This window comes from Dipodomys spectabilis, unplaced genomic scaffold (genome assembly GCF_019054845.1).
Source record: "Dipodomys spectabilis isolate Male_0828 unplaced genomic scaffold, ASM1905484v1 ptg000140l, whole genome shotgun sequence".
Classification (NCBI taxonomy): Eukaryota; Metazoa; Chordata; class Mammalia; order Rodentia; family Heteromyidae; genus Dipodomys; species Dipodomys spectabilis.
The window spans coordinates 10,596,981-10,617,932 of NW_024870817.1; the positions used below are offsets into that span (position 1 = coordinate 10,596,981).

The 20,952-nt window shown below is 35.2% G+C and overlaps 1 protein-coding gene across 3 annotated transcripts in view; it reads left to right on the forward strand.

Annotated features, from left to right (window-relative positions):
- Positions 1–20,952, forward strand: part of Fam172a (family with sequence similarity 172 member A) — a 380,050-nt gene that overhangs the window by 286,959 nt on the left and 72,139 nt on the right. Inside the window, exon 11 of one of the 3 annotated variants that reach the window (XM_042691029.1) lies at positions 19,031–19,143. The exons of the other annotated variants lie outside the window; for them this stretch is intronic. Coding sequence (XP_042546963.1) covers positions 19,031–19,104 — 74 coding nt within the window. The 3' untranslated portion in view covers positions 19,105–19,143. The remainder of the gene's footprint in view (positions 1–19,030; positions 19,144–20,952) is intronic. 3 annotated transcript variants of the gene reach the window in all.

The following is a 20,952-nucleotide window of genomic DNA, read 5'->3' on the forward strand; positions in this document are numbered from 1 at the left end:
CGTATATGCACATAACTTTTTCAAATACAAAAGTATTTATAGATTTCCTTCATTTCCATAGTAAACAAAAGTGATTATAATATCCCTATAAGTAGAATAAAATCCTATTGCTTTAATTTTATAGGCAGTAAAAATTCATTAGAGAAGGGATGGAATTTCTTTACAGTTAAATGGAGTATTGTAGTTACATACATCAGAACCTAGCTTTTTGATTTAAAACAGGAGCTCTGATGTGCCATATGGGAAATTAATATGTAAGATGATTTTGCTGTCTAGAGTTGGTGTAACTGGTGTAGGGCTATAACTAATAGGGTGAAGAGCCATAAAGATTGAATAATTGTACTTAATTCAGGTGGAATCTTTGAAGTGATATTTGATGGGGAAATCCCAGGAGGAAAGTTCTCCTGTGTAAGGGTTATGGGTGACCAAGAGAGCATATGGAGTCATAGCCATAGTCCTCTTTGGTAGCCTTCAGTACCAGAAGTTTTACCTGAAGTTTCATGCCCCATAAAAATTCTTAATAGTAGACTCAGTGATAGACATTATCAACAGTTACCCTGTGTGAAATAAACCTAAAATAGAGAGTAGGGGGAAACAAAATATTCTTCTTACATCTGAAGTCAGCCTTCATTAATAGCATACATTTGTTGCATTGTCCATATTGTGAAATGTAGTTTATACTGTGATTAATAAGCCTGAAGCCTGCAGAAGAAGTGTCTGGGAGCTGTGGGCATCACAGGCCTTACAGATTTTTTGAAGCAATAGTTAGCATTCACTGGGTAGCACTTCTGAACAAACTTAGCTACATGATGAAAACTCACCTCATTCATAAATAACTGTAACTATAACTCATTAGCATAAATACTACTAAAAGGAGTTGATGGATCTTTGTAGCCACACATAATGCTATAGGATAAGTGAAACCTCAATATCAAATAACCTCATGTCTTCAGACACTTGTGGATGTGTTTTAACAGAATTGCTTTTCTATTTTATAATCAGCTTGTTAAAATGAAATTATATAAAGCTGCTCCCTACAGCTGTTATAAGCATCCTTCAAAGTGCTGTTTATTTTATGGCACATATTACAAAACATTTGTCCATCAAACAGACATAGATGAAGGGATTTCTGAAAGCTCGAAATCACAGGCACAAGAATTTCAGCTATCCTTGGTCTACTGGCTATCTAAGGGCAAAAGAATATCTATCCCTCTACTCCTACACAGGACCCACCATGGCACAGGTGCAGTTTTAAAGGGAGTTGTCCAACAACACTCCTCATAGACACTTCTCAGGAGACATCCTTCCCATGCTCACCGCTTTCTTGAGCAATTGCTTCTCTTTACCTTACAGACATTGAAACTCTAATGGCACATTAGTTCTCCAGCTTTACTCCATAGTATATACCTGGGCAACTGAGGCCTTCTCTAGATTGTCAGTACTCAGAATTTCTATGGTAAAAGCCAAGTATCAGTCCTTTTCAAAGATTCCCCAGGTCTTTACTGACATGCAAAATGTATTTATCTAAACTTAAGCCTTCTAGAAGCTTAAAGCTAAATTTAGCTTATCTGCAGCAACTAAGCAGAACTAATCATTGTGTGGGGTTTTTTTAACCCATTTTTTGCTTTTGTTTTAAGTTCTTCAAAAGTTTTTATGTTTTTGTTACTTTAATAGCATTAATAAGGTATAATTTACATACTATAAAATATACCTATTGTGAATATATAATTCAAAGTTTTAGCAAATTTATACTTGTACAGTCATCACTATGATTCAGTTTTAGAATGTTCTCACCCCCAAATAGTTTAATTTTACTGAATTGACATTAATTCGCTTCTACCTACAGTCCTAACCAATAGTCTGTGCTGTCCATAGATTTGCTTTTCTGAAAATGACAGCTAAAGAGAATTGCACAATATGTAGTCTGTATCTAGATTCTTTCCCTTACAATCATGTGTGTGAGACTCATCCACGCTTTACACATATCAGTAATTTCCTTTTATTGCTGAGTAGTATTCCATCATACAGATAATCTGCATTTTGTTTATCCATTCATCAGAACAAAATCATCAGGTTGTTTTCAACATTTGGCTACCATGCATCATGCAGCTGAGAACTTACAGATGCAAATCAGTACAGGCATGTGCTTTGGTTTCTCTTTGATGTACACGTATGAATCAAATTACTGAATTATATGGAAATTTTACATTTAGTTTTATGAGAAACTACAAAAGTATTTTTAAATAATACACATTTTTCATTCACTCCAGCATAGTATATGCAATTTAGTTTCTCCTCATCTTTGTACTTATAGCCATTATATGGAATATGTGTTTTGATCTTGTCATGGCTTTAATTTTATATCCCCATAATAACAATGTATTAGCAATGCATATATTGTCCTTGATTAAATATCTATATTTCTTTTACCTGCTTTTCATTGATTACTCTTATTATCAGATTCTGGGAATTTTTTATATAGATTAGATACAGGTCTTTTATGAGATATATGAGCATGGTTCCAGGCCAACCACCACAAAAAGTTAGCAAGACCCACCTCAACAAATGCGGTATGACAATTCACACCTGTAATTCCAGCTACATGGGAGTTACAGTCCTAGTCTATGATTACAGTCCAGACCTGTCAACAAAAATAAAGGGGAGACCCTATCCTCAAAATAACTAAAGCATAAGAGACAAGAGATATAGCACAAGTGATAGAGTAACCTGTCTAGCAAGTACGAGGCTCTGAGTTCAAACCCCAATACCACCACCACCACCAACAGTAATAATTAGAAGAAGAAGAATTTATTTTGCATTTTTCTGTGACCTTGCTAAAACTTTTTCATTTCATCTAGAGCTATTTGTGTTGAAGGTCGTTTTGATTAGGGTTCCTATGCATAGGACCAGGCCATGTAAGAGTGAAAGCAGGTTATTTACTCTATTAATTTCTTTTGTTGTACTAGTTGTACCCTTCTGTACCATGTTGAATAGAAATGGTGACAACAAGCCTGATTCTGATTTGGTTCCTTTGTAGGTTTTTGTTATAGGTTTATGTTCAACTTAGATTCATTCTGGCTTTAGACTTTTGCCTAAATTCTCAAGATCTGTCTCCACTTCAATATGCACATCTGTTTTGTTTTGTTTCTTAATCCTTACTTTTGTCATATTCGAGTCTGGTGTTCTAGAAGTTACCCCTTTGCTTGCATAACTTAATGGCCAGCATTTTTGTTCAATCACTCCAAGCCAATTTGTGAGTTGCAGAGATCACTGCAATTTTTAAGTCTACCCTATGTTTTTATTTTCTACTTTATTTTCTTGGAGATTTATTTGCTGATAACACCATTAAACATGAGTTTCTTTCCTTCAACTTCAAATCAGGTTTTTTCTGCTATCAGCAAAGCTGCAAGTTTTTACAGCCACTCCCAGTTTAAAAGCATTTGGTGCTTTCTGAGGTGAACACTTGATTGCCACTTACCTGTACTCAACAGATTTGCATTGGTAAACATTTCTCAATTTATTGTTTGGGTTTTGTTGACTTCTAGAGTGCTAAAATGGTCAATCTTGACAATTTTGTGAACTTCCATAGTTAATTTAGGAAGGGAATTTGACCACTTCTGCTCTTTGCCATCACTGGAAGTCTTGCCTGCATTCATTTCTCTATACCACAAACCTTTTCTGTAGCACAATGAAAGATTAAATAAATAGATATCAAAACAAAATAGAAATATAAGAGAGGGTAAAATAGAAATACGAAAACAAGAGTATAAATTCCTTATGAAGTATATCTGGGAACAGAAATATCTGAGTATTATAGTGTCGAGTTTTACTCTGTTGGAATTTTTTTTTAATTCCAATTGTCTTTCGTGACTGTCTTAGAGGTGTAAAATGAATAGGGGGAAAAGTATGAATGTGACGAGAAACAAAAAAACGATTTGAACCATACTGCTACCCTGGGATCCTTTCTATTTCCATTTTATTTTGTTTTTTCTCAAAGGTTAGATCCCAAAATTTGTACAACTTTATACTGGAGAAATGCTTTAGAAAATGTGCAGTGATAATGCTGCCAGATTGAAGGTTTCTTAAGTGCTACTGTCCAAAACCACCAGGCATGCTTGAAACCAGTAATTCTTGTCAGAATATACACTCTTAGTGTGTGACTTTTATCTGCAGGTGGCAGAGCATATGTTTTAACATGAAAAAGTGTAAGGTGGAAGAGGGAGGATATCTGAGGTGTTGTAACCTATTTTTATTTTTGAATTTTTTTCTTATACCCTCTGTAGATAACCTTCATGATAATAATAAAAAAATTATTTTTTTCATATAGATGATTAGTTCAGGGCAAAAGTAGGCCTGTTCCATTTTATCGTGGTAGACTTTATTTAAATTAAGGAGAATTATTCTAAATAAAGTGTCATTTGCTTTTATTTAACATATGAATAAAAACTTTTGAATCAATGCCTCCCCTAAAGAAAAAATACAACTAACTTCAAATAACTGAAGTCCAAGGAATAGATTCTTCACCCATGGATTTACCGGTTAAATTATTTTTAACCTTTTTAACCTTCCAAGTCTCCTTTGTTTTTGTTTTTGTTTTTTGTTTTTAATTTTATTGTAAAAGTGATGCATATTACCTTTGTTTTTATCCTCAGGGTAATAGCCCACTTTTCTAAATTTGGGATTAACTATGTACATATGGCTAGAAATTAAGTATAAGTAGCAAATGCCACTTAGTATTTTCTGTTTAATGTAAGTTTTTACTGCACAATTCACAGATATAATTCTGTGCATTAATCTTAAAGCTTCAACTTCAGAATAGGGAGTTACAAACTCAAACTCCAGTTGATTGGCAACATGCAGGAATGGAAACCCAATGCTGTTAGATTTTCCAATTTTCTCAAAGAAGCTGGAGGTGTGAATATTTACTTGAAATTTTTCTAGTGCTAAGAATTGTAGCTCATTAGAAAACTTCCACTAGTTATATAAGTGCAATAAAATAGTCTGTATGAGCAGGCTCGTGGACAGTTTATTTAGGATATCTGGTAGGACAAGTCAGTTATCACACATATCCACCTGATTTTTGTTATCTATCTCCTGTTCCTGAAAAAGTGCATAATAATGTGCTCCCACCTGGCTGTCTTCACTGTGTAACTGTACATTTCTGAAGCAGTATGTTTTGCTGAGAAGTGCACTAATGTAGACATCTGTAAAGCTTGATTCTTAAGCCTCTCTTATATTCACCAAGCCTGGTCTAAGTACTTTAAATGTATGGGCTTATTAACTTATTGCTTTAGCTTTTTTTGTTTGTTTGTTTTTAGTTTTTGTAATGCTAGGTCAATCATTTAAGTTCTGTAGATCTGTTTCATCACTGGAAAAGTTATACGTAAAGTAAATTTACTCCCAAATTTTTCCTTTTATTTCGCCAGAATTATAAATATATATTTAGGAGAATATTCATAACTCTACAGATGATTGAATAATTCCCACTTCAGTTAAGCACAGCCAACTAAACACATATTGAAGTGTTATGAGTTTTAAAAGATAGTACCTAGATAATATTCTTCCTGGGTCCATTTTTTAAGGCAACATTGATATTATATGAAATTTATCATTGTAACTTATTGCAATTTAGTCACTTCCACAGCATTCAAAATGCTGTGCAAACATCACTACTACTTAATTCCAGAATATATGCTTAACCCCAGAAAGAAGACTCATACACATTGAGTGCTCACTTGGATCATTTCCTCTCCTCCCATTTCCTAGCAACCATTAATCTACATTATTTCTCTGCATCTTCTATTCTGGACATTTCATACAAATGAAATCATATCATATGTGACCTTTCATATCTGGCTTCTTTCCTTTAGAATGTACTCCAGGTTCATTCATGTCATTTTGTGTATTCTTTTTGTTCTTTTTTATTGCCAAATAATATTCTATTGTATATACATAGACCACATTTTTCTATTATCTGTTCATCAGTTGAAAGACATTTGGCTTGTTTTCACTGTTAAGAACCTTGCTACTGTGAGCCTTCACGTATACTTTTTGTTTGTACTCTATTTTTAATTCTCTAGGAGTAATTTGCTGGGTCTATGTATAACTTCTTGAAAAACATCACCAAACGTTTTCTAGCTATCTTTTTTCTTCTTTTTTCTTTTCATTTTCTTTAAGTGGTTGTACAAAGAAGTTATCATTCAACAAATCATCTTGGTCAATATCACCACTTTCATCATTCTCCCCCATCTTTCCAAACCCATTCCCTCCCGCTAATTTTCTCACTTGCACAGGATATTCATTATATACATGACTCATTCTCCCTACTTTTCATTCATTTACCCTCTCCCTTTGAGCTCACCCCCCCATCCATCCACTCTCTCTCTCTCTCTCTCTCTCTCACACACACATACACACACACACACACACAACTTTCTATATTTTAAATGTAGAGAAGTTTTTTGGTTTCTTTTGTGGGAGACCTGGGGCTTGAACTCAGGCCCTGGCGCTGTCCCTGAGCTTTTGTGTTCAAGGATAGCACTCCACCACTTGAGCCACAGCTCTGTTTCCAACTCTACAGTGGTTAATTGGAGATAAGTTTTTCATGGAGCCTGATGCCTTTGGCTCATGCCTGTACTCCTAGCTTCTCAGAAAGATGAGATCTGAGGATGGCAGTTTGAAGCCAGCCTGGGCGGAAATATCCATGAGACTCTTATCCTCAAGAAACTACTCAGAAAAAGCCAGAAGTGGTGCTGTGATTGAAATAGTAAAGTGCTAGCCTAGAGCAAGAAGTAGCTCGCAGACAGTGCCCAAGCTCAGAGTTCCAGCCACAGGACTGGCCCAAAAAAAAAAAAAAAAAAAAAAAAGATTGTTAGGACTTTTCCTACTTAGCTTCAAACTGCTATCCTCAGGTCTTAGCCTCTTGAATGCTAAGATTACAGGCATGAACCACCAGGGGCCAGCTCATAATGCTGTTTTAAGGTCAGTTTATAGGGAAGAGGATTGTATAGTAAAGAACTTCCATACCTCTGTCCCCATACTCACACACAGAATAACAATGAGAATCATATAAGAACATCTAAAAAGTGGTTACGTTCAGATACCTCTTTTTGTAGTATCAAGCATTTGTATTACATAATTGAATTTTCCTAGAAGGGCATTTATTCTAACCTCTAAACTATAGTTGCTTAATTGAAGAATGTATAGATGGAAAAGTTAAGAAGAAATTGAGCTTTTGAAATCATGTGCACAATGTCTTTTAGCTTATGCATGCACACACATTATTTTTCCTAATTTTTGTCTTGAGTTGAGTAGAACAAATGCTTTACCCTGCAATTTAGAGGCATAATATCAGGAAGTTGCAGATCCTAATCTGATGTGCCTTAAAATAGTTATAAATTAGGGAGGTATCTTCCAAGTTCTCAATAACTATGTTTTAAATTTTCTAGTGTGTTCCTGGAAAGAAAAAAAAAACAAATCTCCATCAGAACCTGTGCCAAATATTTCTCAACAATTGCCAGCTCTCTATATTTAAAGTGTTTATACCATTAAAATTTCTAAGAACTTTGTAAATTTCTTTTATAAGTTAAAATATTGGACCTTTTCAAATACTAAATAGCTTCACATATATGGTTTGAGATTTTGGCCTATGCTTAACTTCCCCATGAAGCTGAAGTATTTTGTCTTTGGAATTAAGCCAGATCTCCCACTTGCATACATTTAATTTATGTTGAATGAATCCAAGTCCTGGCATTTGAATGGTCTTTTTCCTTCATCTAAATACTTTCCTACGTAAGAAAAAATAATAGTTACCATTTAAAGCTTGCTTCTCTCCTCTCCTTCCGTTCTTCACTGATAAGCAGATATCTTCATACTGTGTGTGTGCAGTGTTATGAGGAAAGCCAGCATTGTGGTATTGTCCATCTCAAGATGCATGGTACTCAAAAACTGTTATGTTTAAGTGAAACTCCTTTGCATGACAACTTAAAGGTATTTTTTAGAAAAGAGAGATTACCCTTAAAGCAGGCATGATGGCTCATACATACGGTCCTAACTACTCAGAAGGCTGAGATCAGGAGAATCACAGTTTGAAGCCAGCCTGAGGAAATACAAAACACCTATCTCAATCATCGGCATGTGAGATGCTCCTGTCATCCCAATTGTGCAAGAAGTTTAAGTAAGAGTTTCATGCTCCAGGCTGGCTCAGGAATAAAAGTGAGACCCTGTTGGAAAAGCAACTAAAGCAGAAAAGAGCTAGTATCTTGGCTCAATGGTAGAGTTCTTGTCTAGCAAGCATAAGCACTTATGGCAGTACACCAGTACTGCCAGAGAGTCCAGGTAATATTAATTATCCTTAAATATCGCTGAGCTTTTAGGACTTGTAGATTAACTTGTAGGTTATAGACACTACAAAAAGCACTTCAAAATAGTAGCTCAGATAGGGGTGTATGGTCCTCTAAAAGTATAGGTCTGGTGGAGCTCAAAGGATCATGCTTCCTATTGTGCCACTGACACACTAGGTAGTGTGTGACTAAGTCAGGAGTATGTTTGACAGGCTTTCTATTTCAGAGTCAAAATAGCAGTGCTATTTTAGGTTGTGTGGTAATTGCCAGTTATACCACATATTTGATTAAGCACAAATGACAGAGAACCATTTTTTTGCTTAACATATCATTTACTTTTTAAATTAATTTATTATTACTTTAAAGGTGATATACAGAGGATTACAATTCCATGAGTCAGGTAATGAGTGCATTTCCATTAGTACAGTGTCTTCTGTTCCTTCATTGTCTCCTAGTCCCTCCCTCTCCACCCACAGCCCACAGTACAGTGCATTTTCATCCATGTCCACTGCTGCACATTTTCATTTCTATTAACATGGAAAGAACCATTTTCTCCCATTTGCATGTTAGCCCCCCCCCCATCATCTCATATTCAACAGTCTTTATTTTTAGAAATAAAAATCTTTACAAGAAATGTACTCACTACCTTACATATGTAACTGTAATCCTTCTGTATATCACCTTGACAATAAAATTAAATTTCAAAGAACACAAATCTTTAAGAAAACTCATTGCTATTTTGGTGCTCATCAATCAATCCCTAGCATGGATCCTTCACTTTCATTAAAGTATTTTGTAGGAATATTCCATGTGAAAGAACTTGCTCAGCTTGCTGCCTCTATCTGACCATAGAGAGCCCTTTGATATCTCATCCAAAGCTCACCAGCTTTACAACTCCAAGGTGGCTGATAGACTTTAGCAGTCTCAGTGGATGATTACCTAAAGCTGAAATAGGAGCTGCTTTCAAGGATAAACAGAGGGGAGATGCTGATAAAACTGAAAATGGCTTCTGTGAATGGATTAAATCTATGCAAATGTTAGGACCTTTGGAGAGAGGGTGTGGCCAAAGGTGGAGGCAAGTACTCCAGTTCTAGCATCACCTACCTGTCACTCAATTCTTAGGCAGCTGGCCCACGTATAATGTATCTTCTCCAGTCCCATATCTTTTGATTATTTCATATCTTCCATTCTTGGCTCTTATTAATTCCCCAAAAGTACTTCAACTCTCACATCTAAGCACATTTTTCATGTCAGTTTCTGCATGGTAGTCCCTTTAAGCAGTCTCAAAGGTTATCCCTCCATTCACGAAAGGGAGCATCTTAAAGGGAAAACAATTAAGATTTAAAATTAAACCATTAAGTTAGCTTTTGTCCCATTACTATATAAAGATAAGAGGACAACTAACTGCACACCTGTTGTCTGACCTTCACTTTGTGTGCATTTTCTGTCTTGTTTACACCTTAGTGCTGGTCTTTGTAGTGACACTTAGGATCTCTTTTCACAGATGAGTAAGTCATGGTCTATATAGTTTAAGATTCTACCCCAGATTTGGTCAATTTAAACCTTACTACCCTACTGACATCCACAAAAGCACAGCAGCATCAACAGAAGTGGTTCTACAAGGCTGCAGTGGTATCAGCCTCTATGGTAAAGGGCAAGGAAATGTGTCTCCAAGTTGCTTTGATTCTGCATTTGATTCTGGCTTCTTCATTCATGTACTTCTTGTATTTCATATACTATCCTACAAGTTAGGAATCTGACATAAAAATAGTGAACAAAATTCCTACTGTATCAAGCTTGGTTGTAGGGCTTCAAATCTGGGCCTGGGTGCTGTCCCTCATCTCTTCAGCTCAAGGCGAGTGCTCTACCACTTAAGCCACAGTGCCACTTAGAGTTTCTGAGTGGTTTATTGGAGATCAGAGTCTCACCGACTTTCCTGGACTTTCCTGCCAGGGCTGGCTTTGAACCTCGGTCCTCAGATCTCATCTCCTGAATAGCTAGGATTACAAGCATGAGCCACTGACACCCAACCAAGCTTATGTTTTAGAACAGAAAATTGATCACACATACATACACATACATTGCTTTAGGTTGTGATGTTAGTATAAAAATTCAATAGGCTAAGTGCCTGATGGATCACAGTGATATCTAGGTAGAGCAATCAGGAAAGGCCTTAGTAAAAATCCCTTTGGGTTTGTCATTGTACCCTATGAAATCTCAATCTTGTCATATATAAAATAAGACCAATACTAAATGGCTGTGAAATTCTGTGCCCTTTTTTTAAAGAGACTTGCTTTTCGTCATACAATCTTTTGTATGTGTAAGTTATAGTCTTGGTTATCCATTCATCTCAAAATGTAATAAGAATGCTCATTGATTCCCAAGGTTAATTCCATTTTACAGTTGGAGAATTTAATCCAAGAATAAAACACCATTCCAAAGGTTGCATAATGTTGTTATTTAAAAAAAAAAAAAAAAAAGCATCAAGCTTTCTATTCCTGTCACACTCAGTCTGAAAATTCTACCTCACTATGTGATATAATGAGAAGTAAAATTGAAATGTCAGAGCAGTTGAAAGTAGATTAAAGATGTGTAAACTATAATGGACTGAAATATTTACAAATAAGGAATTGGATAAGTATATCTCATTGCGCTCATTTATGACAGGCAAGTAAGCCATGTGATATACTTTAAGCCAGTAAAATAGCAAATCCCTTCCCCAAAAAAATCTATAATTTTAATCAAAAGTTTGTTTCAGTCATTGAAATTCTGTTATTGCTGCTTACAAACATTAAAGTCAATCAAAACATCAGTAGCTTTGCAAGATCAATATTTTTAATATGTTTGCATTGCAGTGCTGCAGATTTTTGGCTAATGGATCGCACCCATATTGATTTCCATGGGAAATGTTAGTCTGATACTGAAATAATTAAAAAAAACAGAGATTATTGGTTTGGAATTTTGAAGGAGATAGAAGTATAAAAATTGGTTATTGACTAAATTGCTTGGGGTGAGTGAACCTTGGGCACTTGCAATAAACTTGTAGCACTTAGTCATTACTGAATACTACCTTGGTCTCTTAAACTCAAAATAATCAATAACCTATTATAACAATGCAAATTGTGGTGAAATAACATACTAGGCATGTAAGAACCACATTTTATCAAAATAGATATGCATAAGTATGTGTATGGGTGTGTTGAAAATGTCTGTTGAAATGTAGTGACTGATTTTAACTTTGAGATTCACACTGAGTACAGTTTGAGCAGCATTTTTAAAGAGATAAACTGCTACAAAATAGCAGTGAAAAGAAGCATGCAATTATTCTATGAACAATAATGAAAGTGCAAACACTACAGCATGTCAAATGACAGATTCTGTTATTTTGATTCAGAGCAAAATTACAATTGTTGCTCTATTCTCAAAGCATAGGAGTAATATATGCAAGCATTAGATACACACACATTCCCCATGATAGGAATCTAGTGCATATTACATTGTTCTCATTTTTCAGCCTTTGGTTATTAGGAAAGCCGTATTTTCATCTAGAAAGTTTACTCTGTGTTTTCATTTACTTGCCATTATAAATTTATGAATTATCTCTCAGAAGCTATCTAGTATTTTAGAAACTCTGTTAAATCTCTCAATATAAGCTCTGCCCATGATACTAATACTTAAAAGGAATAGTTACATATCATTATGTATTTTTTACTTAAATTTTTACTTGTACATGTTACAAAATATTGAAATGTTTATCTACTATGAAAAGAACAAGGAATTAATTTATAAAACTAAAAATTAGTCAACACAACTGTTGCTTTTTTATTATCATCACTATAAGCCTGGTCAATGTTTTCCTCTCATAATAAATTGGACTTTATTTATGAATAGAAAATTGACTATGATTCCTTTTGTCACATGAGATGATGCTGATGCTATAATAGCACCGGCAGTCTATTTTAATTTAGTGTTTGTCTTTAAACAACATTTTTATCAAATTTCTTTCATCATATTCCTATTTCATTTGCCCTAAATTCAGTTGATAAAATTGCTTTTCTTCCTGTTGTGTTGGAAATTCATTCCTGGTTCTGACTTTTCTCCAATGTTCTATATCTACCCCATCAGTTAAGCTGTTAGGAAATTCTCTTTTGATGGATACAGCCTTCAGAATGATGTATGAGCCAGAAATCATCCCTGTTATCTCATATTAGACATGCCAATAAATATACCGAGTTGAAAATAACCAAGATGTACAGTGGAAACATACATTTAAATTATGTAAATATTCAAAGTTTTTTTCTAAATCATCCAATGGTTTTCAACAGTGGATATTATTGGAAAGGTATCTGGTGGTATTAGAAATGGTAGGAAGCTACACTAAAGCTACCAGAACAACTATGTTCATTACAACATTATTTACCCTAGCTAAGACAGTAGATGAATGGATCAAGAAAATGTGATTTGTATACAATGGGATTCTATACTTCCATCAGAATGAATGAGATGTCCCATTCGTAGGGAAATAGAAAGCTTGAGGAAAAAAATCATATTAAGTATAGTAAGCCCAACCCAAAGAAACATAGGCTCCATGGTTTCCCTCATCTATAATTAGCAGATGTCTAGGACAGTCATAGCAGAGGATCTCAGTAGCTCAATAGCTGTGTACATACGACCATATAAAATGATGCTAATTGACATGAGCTCCAAGATATTAAAACATTTGTTATTTTTTAAGCTATTCCTTTTTTCTTTTGTATTTTTTCCCCTTTGGTTTATTTCCTGTTGTCACTGTTTTTTTATTTTGGTACCGTATGTCTTGTATATACATTTATCTGATTTGGGGAAGGGAAAAGGAATCACAAAATGGTGATACAAAGGACATAGAGTGAATGAATGCAACGGCAATACTCACAAGACACTCTGTTGGAAATGAACTTTATAATTTATGGGGAGAAAACAACGGAGGGGCTAATACTGTCCAACAAAAAATGTACTTATGTAAATGTAACCCCTCCATACATAACCTTTACAGTAAAACAAAATGAATTTTTTTAAAAATAGGAAGAGCGTGATGATTGTCATATGATAACTTTCTGGTAGGTTGGAGGATATCAGATAACTTGAAACTTGATCCAGAACATCCCTGTGGTCTTTGCTATCAGTCTCAGCAAAAATCAAGCTAACATCTGTCTATAAAGATAACATTTAAAAAGAGAGCTGGGGTTCCAGAGCAGGAAAGACACTAATTTGGAAAAATTGCATGTAGTCAATAGGCAGTACTCAAATTAATAAGGAGATAGTACTTCATTTGTTGAGAGTAGTAGAAGACAGCAGGAAGAGAAAATTCCAATGAGCTGCTTCTAGTGCACTCTTTGTTCTGATTGGTGAACACCAGGGCCATAAACTCACACTACCGTGTGAAGATTATGATTTAATTTTAGTTTTGAACACAGACTTTCTGCATTCTGTGTCATGCTGATGAAAGGTATTCTACATATAAACTATGCAGACAGCCTATACCACACCTTACCTATTAGCAGCTGGGAAATAGATGGAGTTATCCGCGCGTGTGTGTGTGTGTGTGTGTGTGTGTGTGTGCGCACGCGCGCATGCGCACGCGCGTGCATGAGCACCTGTGGTTCAGAGAGCATGTATAAGACAGTAGGCAAGAGTATAGGACCTGGAGCATATTAACTGAATTTATGTAATTTCTCTCACTTCTTATTTCTGTGACCTTGGACAATGTACCTAACCTCTCTAAACTTCCATTCTTTCACTAGAATTTTGTGCTGATTAAGTATATGTGCACCATTTATTATTTGGTTCTAGGAACAATCTGTTCTGATAGGTATGCTGTTAGCAGAAATGAAAGTTTGATTTCTAGTAGCTTTCTCTCTAAAATCCTGTCTTCTGTAATCTTGGAGGGTGTCTGTTCTCTGCCCTGGTGCCTCCATACTATGCCACAGTGTGTTATACAGTATCTGCTTACTTGTCTCTTCTGCCTCCATTAAACTGTAAGCTTAATGGGAACAAAAACCATGTTTGTCTTACTGTTATTACCTAGCACCTAGTTTGTACTCAGTAAATATTTATTGGAATGCCAGGAGACTGAGGCTGGAGGATCTCAAGTTCAAAGCTTAGCATGGCATATGTAGTGAAAACCCCATGTAATTCTTTATTAAATCAATGTTAAATTGATTATATAAAAGAAATACCACAAATACGAATGTATTCAAAAGTAGAGCTTTACTTTGACTGTATACCTTTCCGTATATAAATGAGGGTAGACTTCAATGATTGATTCCAACTTTGCTGCTCTCAACCTAGAATGTTCTACTTTTAGATTGCCACAGCTTCCACCTTATGGATATTCCTTCAGGTCTTTATTCAAATGTCAACTTCTCAATTATTCCTACGCTAACTCTACTAATTCTAAACTACCTAATTCTAAATTGCATACCTGTTTTATTGCATATCTGTTTTATTATTCCACAGCACTTTATGGCATTCTAACCTGTATTTTTAGTGTTGATTGTGTTTATGATCTGTTGTTGGCCTCTCTTGCATCCCAGTGGAATACATGCTTTGTTGGTTTTATTCACTGATTCACACCAAGCACCAGGAACTTTGGATGGTGTAGAGTAGGCGGATATTTTAATTGTCTGTTGAATGAATTAATTAATTCAGTGTTTTAGGGCCACCAATTAGATAACAACTGGAAACAAAGTTACTACTAAAGGATAATCAACAAAGAATTAGAAATAAGAAACTTTAGGTTCTGTCTTGAGATGGATTATATATGTTTTTACTTTATTGAATTGAGGGCACTTACTTGCTCCTTCCTAAGCCCTTTTCCCCAGCCTCCAAATTCTGAAAACCTTTCTTGACAAACTTTTCCTCCAGGAGTCCTTCTGAGTAATGTATTGGGAATTATTTCATAAAATGCTATGTGCTTTATATTAAGTCTTTGAAAAGGTGTGTGGGTTCCTAGTATTAAAGGCTTTTTTTAAAAAAAGCTAAACTCTAAAACAAATTACTTCCTTAAATATGCAGATACTAACTTTCCATAGAGCATCAATGCAAAATCTCTACAAGATTTTAATTAAAAGTAATTAAAATATCTATATTAAACACTTCCATTCTACTAGGTTAGTAGTAATTTTTATTTCAAAAAAAAGCTTTATTTTTTCATATGTTAAACATGAAATGCTACATTGCACTAGTACCAGCAGAGAAAATGTGCTGTGATTCTCTGTATTATTTTGCTAATTTTTAATTATAATTATGCTATCACTTAGATATTTGTTTGAATTTTATGAGATCATATAACAAAGTTAAACAAGAACTATAGAAGTGAGGAGTCATTGTATAGGAAGCAACATATTTTTTAAAAATTGAAAGTTTTAATGCTGCATATGAAGAAAAATTTTCACTTTGCTTACTGTTGCTAGCACTCTTTAACTTTTTAACTAATGATATCACAAAATTTACTTAGGAAACTTATGTTAATAAGGTTTTTTTTAAAAAACAAAAAGCAGGGGAGGAAGGAAATAAGTGATTCGTTACTAGGGTGATTCAAGAAGGCCAAATGCTGGAAACTGAAAGCAAGGAAACTTCCAAGTGTTTGTACAGAGGAGAGCTATAATATACAAACCAAGGGGAAGAACAACTGAGAAAACTGGTTATTTTTTTGCTTATATTAGTTAACTAGCTAAGTCATTTGTTTGAAAGAGCCATGGTATATTGCCCAGGCTGGCTTCAAATGCCTGGCCTCTAATAGCCTTCTAGTGGTTAGGGCTAAAGTTGTACACCACCCCATGTAGCAAAACTTGTAGTTATTAGGTAAGTTGAGGTGGAACTCAACTCATATTTATATTTGGGAAAAGAATAGATACAAAGATAAGTACAAACAATGTAAGTGTGAAAATGCATACATGGATTAACCTTTTACCTAGCATGGCAAAAATATCCCCCCTAAACTTGTCATTTTTTTAGTAGTATAATTTTTCAATTGTGTGAAGTAAGAGATTACCGTATGACATTTCTATTCATGCACTTTGGTCATATTCACTCTATTACCCTTTTCTGTCTCCCTACTCTTTTCTCCTTTCATATTTCTAATATAAACTTTTTTTTTTACATAAGACACTAACATGAAGAGAGGAGCTATGACCATGACTCACATTGTGGCATTTTTTGTTCAAATTCTCACACCAAGTCCCCATATTAGTCTCTCAATCTAAATCAATAACATCCCCATCAAGATCACAATCATATAGTGATTCAAGCACAAGAGAACAAGATTCCAAGAGAACTATAGAGGTAAGTAATAAAATTGAAGATGTTATTCCATGTTGTCATGAGACCTAACAAGAATGAGAAGAGGAAGATTCATAGGATTGTCAAAAAGAACAAGACTTTGAAAGTATAAGGAATATGAAATCAACATTTATAATAGCACAGTGGAAGTTTGGTAAACATAAATTAAGTGTGAGTGGATGAAACAGTTTGTTTTTAGGCTCAAAGGTGAAAAAGGTTTTCAGTGAGAAAATGACATGTCTGAAAAACTGATCTAGCTGCTCTGAGTGAGGAAAGGTTAGGGAAAATGCAGTTAAAAGATCATATCATAGTCACTGCAAATAGGTCATGAGGCTTGACTGAGAGGGCAAGTGAGAAGGAATAGAACCCAGAGATGAGACAACAGCGAATCTGTGAAGCTTCGCCCTCAGTGTCAGCTTAAATTCCTTTCTTCAAATAGGACAGTTGGAAATATAATGGAATCTCTGGAAGAATAGGGCACAGAATGGGAAGATGAGACAAGATTTTGTGTGGGGAGCAGGCCTGTGAATGAAACATTGCTATGGTAGAGATTGATAGAAAAGACATAGAGAATTAAGACTGAACTCTTGACACTCAAACTCCATGTTCTTTTATTTGAATATTCCACTTATCTTACCTTCTTCTAAAATTACTGAATCTTCAAGGTACTTTCCTCTGGAAGCAAGTGGTTGATTGTGCAGAGCAAAGTCACCCAAGAGCCACAAATGAGATTACATAGTTTGAAAGGTAGTGAAGTACAGGTAATCTGATTTTGCTGGGGAATGGTGGTTTATATGTAAGACTAGGTCTTCACAGTTCATTCTCATTGGATACCACAGTAAAGACTCTTACATCTACTAAGTAATAAGTGCTGCAAACTACAAATCTGAATTGCTACAAAATAATCACTCGGATATGGTATACTTATTCTTTGACTCCATGTTTACTCATCTTTCCCCTTTCTTAGGATGGTATATATAACCTGGTCTTTTTTTTGTTGATACAAGACTTCCACCAGAGTCTGTGTTCAAGAAGTCATGAGCTCATCTCCCTTTCAAGAGGAGAGACTATAGAAGCTCACTCATGCTGTGAGACATGACTCTTGGGAGCAAATGAAAGCCATGCATACTTGTCTTTAGGTATAGCTACCATATGTTCTGAAACAGTAAAGCAGACTTTGCAAAACAAAACTAATCAGTAGACAGGGTTTGAAGTGAATATCCACTTCCTTTTGAGAAGTTAACACTGCATCATTCTATCTTGATCTCTGATTTTAAACCCTTTTTACTATTAGTCTGGTTCAAGTTCTTAAAAGGTCCTCAGACAAACCAATAAGAGGACAAGTTAAAGCCTGTGTTAAACTAAACTTCCCTGATAAAAAGTATTCTAGATCTGTAGAGGACATAGAAGTTTCTTTCTCTTACACAGTTGTTCAAGAAAGGTATTTTAGATGGGTAGTTAGCTTTGCCTCATATAGCCAGGGTGAGGACCCAGATCCCTTTCATCCAGCTTCTGTACCATCACCAGTGTTTCCACAGCAGCTGCGGTTGTGGCCATATCAAAATTCTAGATCAAGAAAGTTTTTGGTAAAAACAAGTAGCAGAAGTGACCCAAATCAATCACATGCTTATTCCATCATGAGAGACCCAGCCAAATGGCCATACATGACTTTCAAGGAAGCTGAAAATGCATGGTTACAATAACAGACATTTCATGCAGATTTAGCAGTATCCACACCATCATGCAAATAAATCATTACAAAGCAATGAGATAAGTCTTTCAAAGCAATGGGATAAGTCAATAGCTTAACTTGAGTGCCGAGGAAGAGTTTTCATAAGAAGTAAAATTTGAGCAGCCTCCAGAAATAATGAACTGAGAAAAATAGAGAGGTCAATCTATGCAAAAATAAATGTGATAATATGATAATATTAACATGCCCAGGAATAGAGTACAAACAGTATAAAGGTTTTAGAGAACAATAAAAATCTGGTATGCCTGAGCTCATAGTCCTGAAGATGAGAAGTTATAGAAAATGGTGAGAGGAATAGCTAAGGAGTATCTTGGACTTTCTCCTCTAGGTTAGTGCATCAGAAATGCATAAGTGGTAGTAGTATAAGAATAGCCTGGACAGAAAGAGTCTAAATGAGGAGATCAGGTAAGAGCATATTATTGGTGGGTAGTAATGGGAATCAAATCGAAGTGTTCTTGATGGAGATGAGATAAAGAAGAATAAATATCTGAACAACTAAAACTAGTAGAGATGACTGCTTATCGATTTTGTAAACCATATGATTGGTTTTGTCCTTAACCAATACAAGCACAAAAGGAGAAAATGTTTTATTTGGTAAAAATTTTAATTTGTTTTTTAGATACTGAGTTTACAAAACCCACACATCCACATTTCTGGAATTTTTTGAAGGTAAAGGAAAAGAGCAGAAAGTGAATCTAAGGACTGGCTGTCCTGAAATCGTTTTGTGAGCAGGTGTGTAGGAAAATATTGTGTCTTAGCATTATTGAGAACTAATTTATCCCTGTCTAGTCCATGTCGGTATGACTTCCCATGATTCATCAACTTTATCCAACTCCAGAGTAATTCATGTAGTGCTGCAGGATTTTACACAACATACATTCACTTATATTCAGCTACCCCACTGAGTACCTGCTATGTACAAGGTTCTGTACTAGATGCAAAAGACACAACTCTGAAACACATACCCAGGCCTTTAAAAAGATAAGGCTGGAACAATGTAATAGATAGCCATTACAGTTCAATAAGAGTGCAATTATGGGGGAGGGGATACACAATAAGAGGGGTTCACAAAACATAGTGTTCAAGGTTCCAGGCAAAGGCGATAGAATATATGGTACATTTGCAGACTACAAATGTGCGATATTTCCAGAGAGTAGAGTATGAAGATAGGGGAATAAAAAGAAATGAAGCTGTAGTGATAAGCCGGAGCCAAGCCATGGAGAGTCCTTTCAACCTTAAAAATGAACTTGGCAGGGGGTGTGCTGCAGTGGAGTGTCTCAGTGGTAGGTTGCTTGCTTAGCATTCATGAGAAATGGCCTGGATCCCCAGCACTGCAAAGAATAAAAAGTTGGAAACAAGGAGGGTAAGAAAGGGAATAGATTATATTTACATTTTTTAGTGATCTAGCTATGATAAGAGAATGGATTAGAGAATGGCTAATAGTAGTGATATAAATATTATTGTGTAATTTTGCTAGTGCACCTGTAAAATAAATTCCCAAAGGGAAATTTTGTAGTTAAAATGTTTACTTTGAAAATATCTTTGTAAAATAGATTTAGTGTTACATTAAGTTTAATATTAATTATGTTGATCTTTGGTAATCTGCATAAATCTCAATTAAATTGCCATTTATTTGGTAAGAGATCGGTTAAATATGTGTCATTTATATAATTATTGACTTGTCAGATTTATCTCATAAATTATTAGGGCTTTCTTTTTCTATTGAGCCTTTGTCATTTCCTTATTGACTCCAAGGAATCCTTTATAAAGGATGGCTGAGGGTCCTAATTGTATACAGTATATTTTTACTCAATTATCCTTTTATTTTTTTCATTTTGATTACTAAGGATTTTCTTCTTTCATATAAAAGTTTTTCACTTTTATATATCCAAAAATATAAATCATTTTCTACATTCTAGTCTTGTCATGACTCAAGTCTCACTCCACAACTACACATCTATTACCTTTTATTTTCTTTTTGTACTTTTGTGGGACTTTTTTAACTTTGAAATCATAACAGCTGGATAGCTACTTAGGACTTCACACTACAGTGGTTGAACAGTGCAGAGGGCTGACTTGTGGTAGACAATGATTTTTACATAGGGAAACAATCTATTAGGAAAGAAAGTTACCTGTCAGCTAGGTTCATCCAACATTGGAGTTTTTTTCAGGTAAGTGCCTTAAATGGACAATGAGGCATAGCAGATTAGAAAACACAATGACATGTGGACCATGGAATCTAAGCAGTTAGGTAAGGAAGTGAAAAAAAGCAGGGCGGAGGGGAGGGGGGGGTGCAGAAGTGGCCCTGTGGCTCAAGTGGTAGAGGGCTAGCCTTGAGCTGAAGAGCTGAGGAACAGTGCCCAGGCCCAGAGTTCAAGCCCCAGGACTGACAAAAAAAAAAAAAAAAACTACCAATTTGTGCCATTTGTAATTGTAACCCCTCTGTATGGTTATTTTCACAATTTAAAAAAAGGGGGGGGGGGAGGGGAAAGGGAGAAGAAGGTAGGGGCTAATAAAGAAAATGGAGAAAGTAAATGGAAG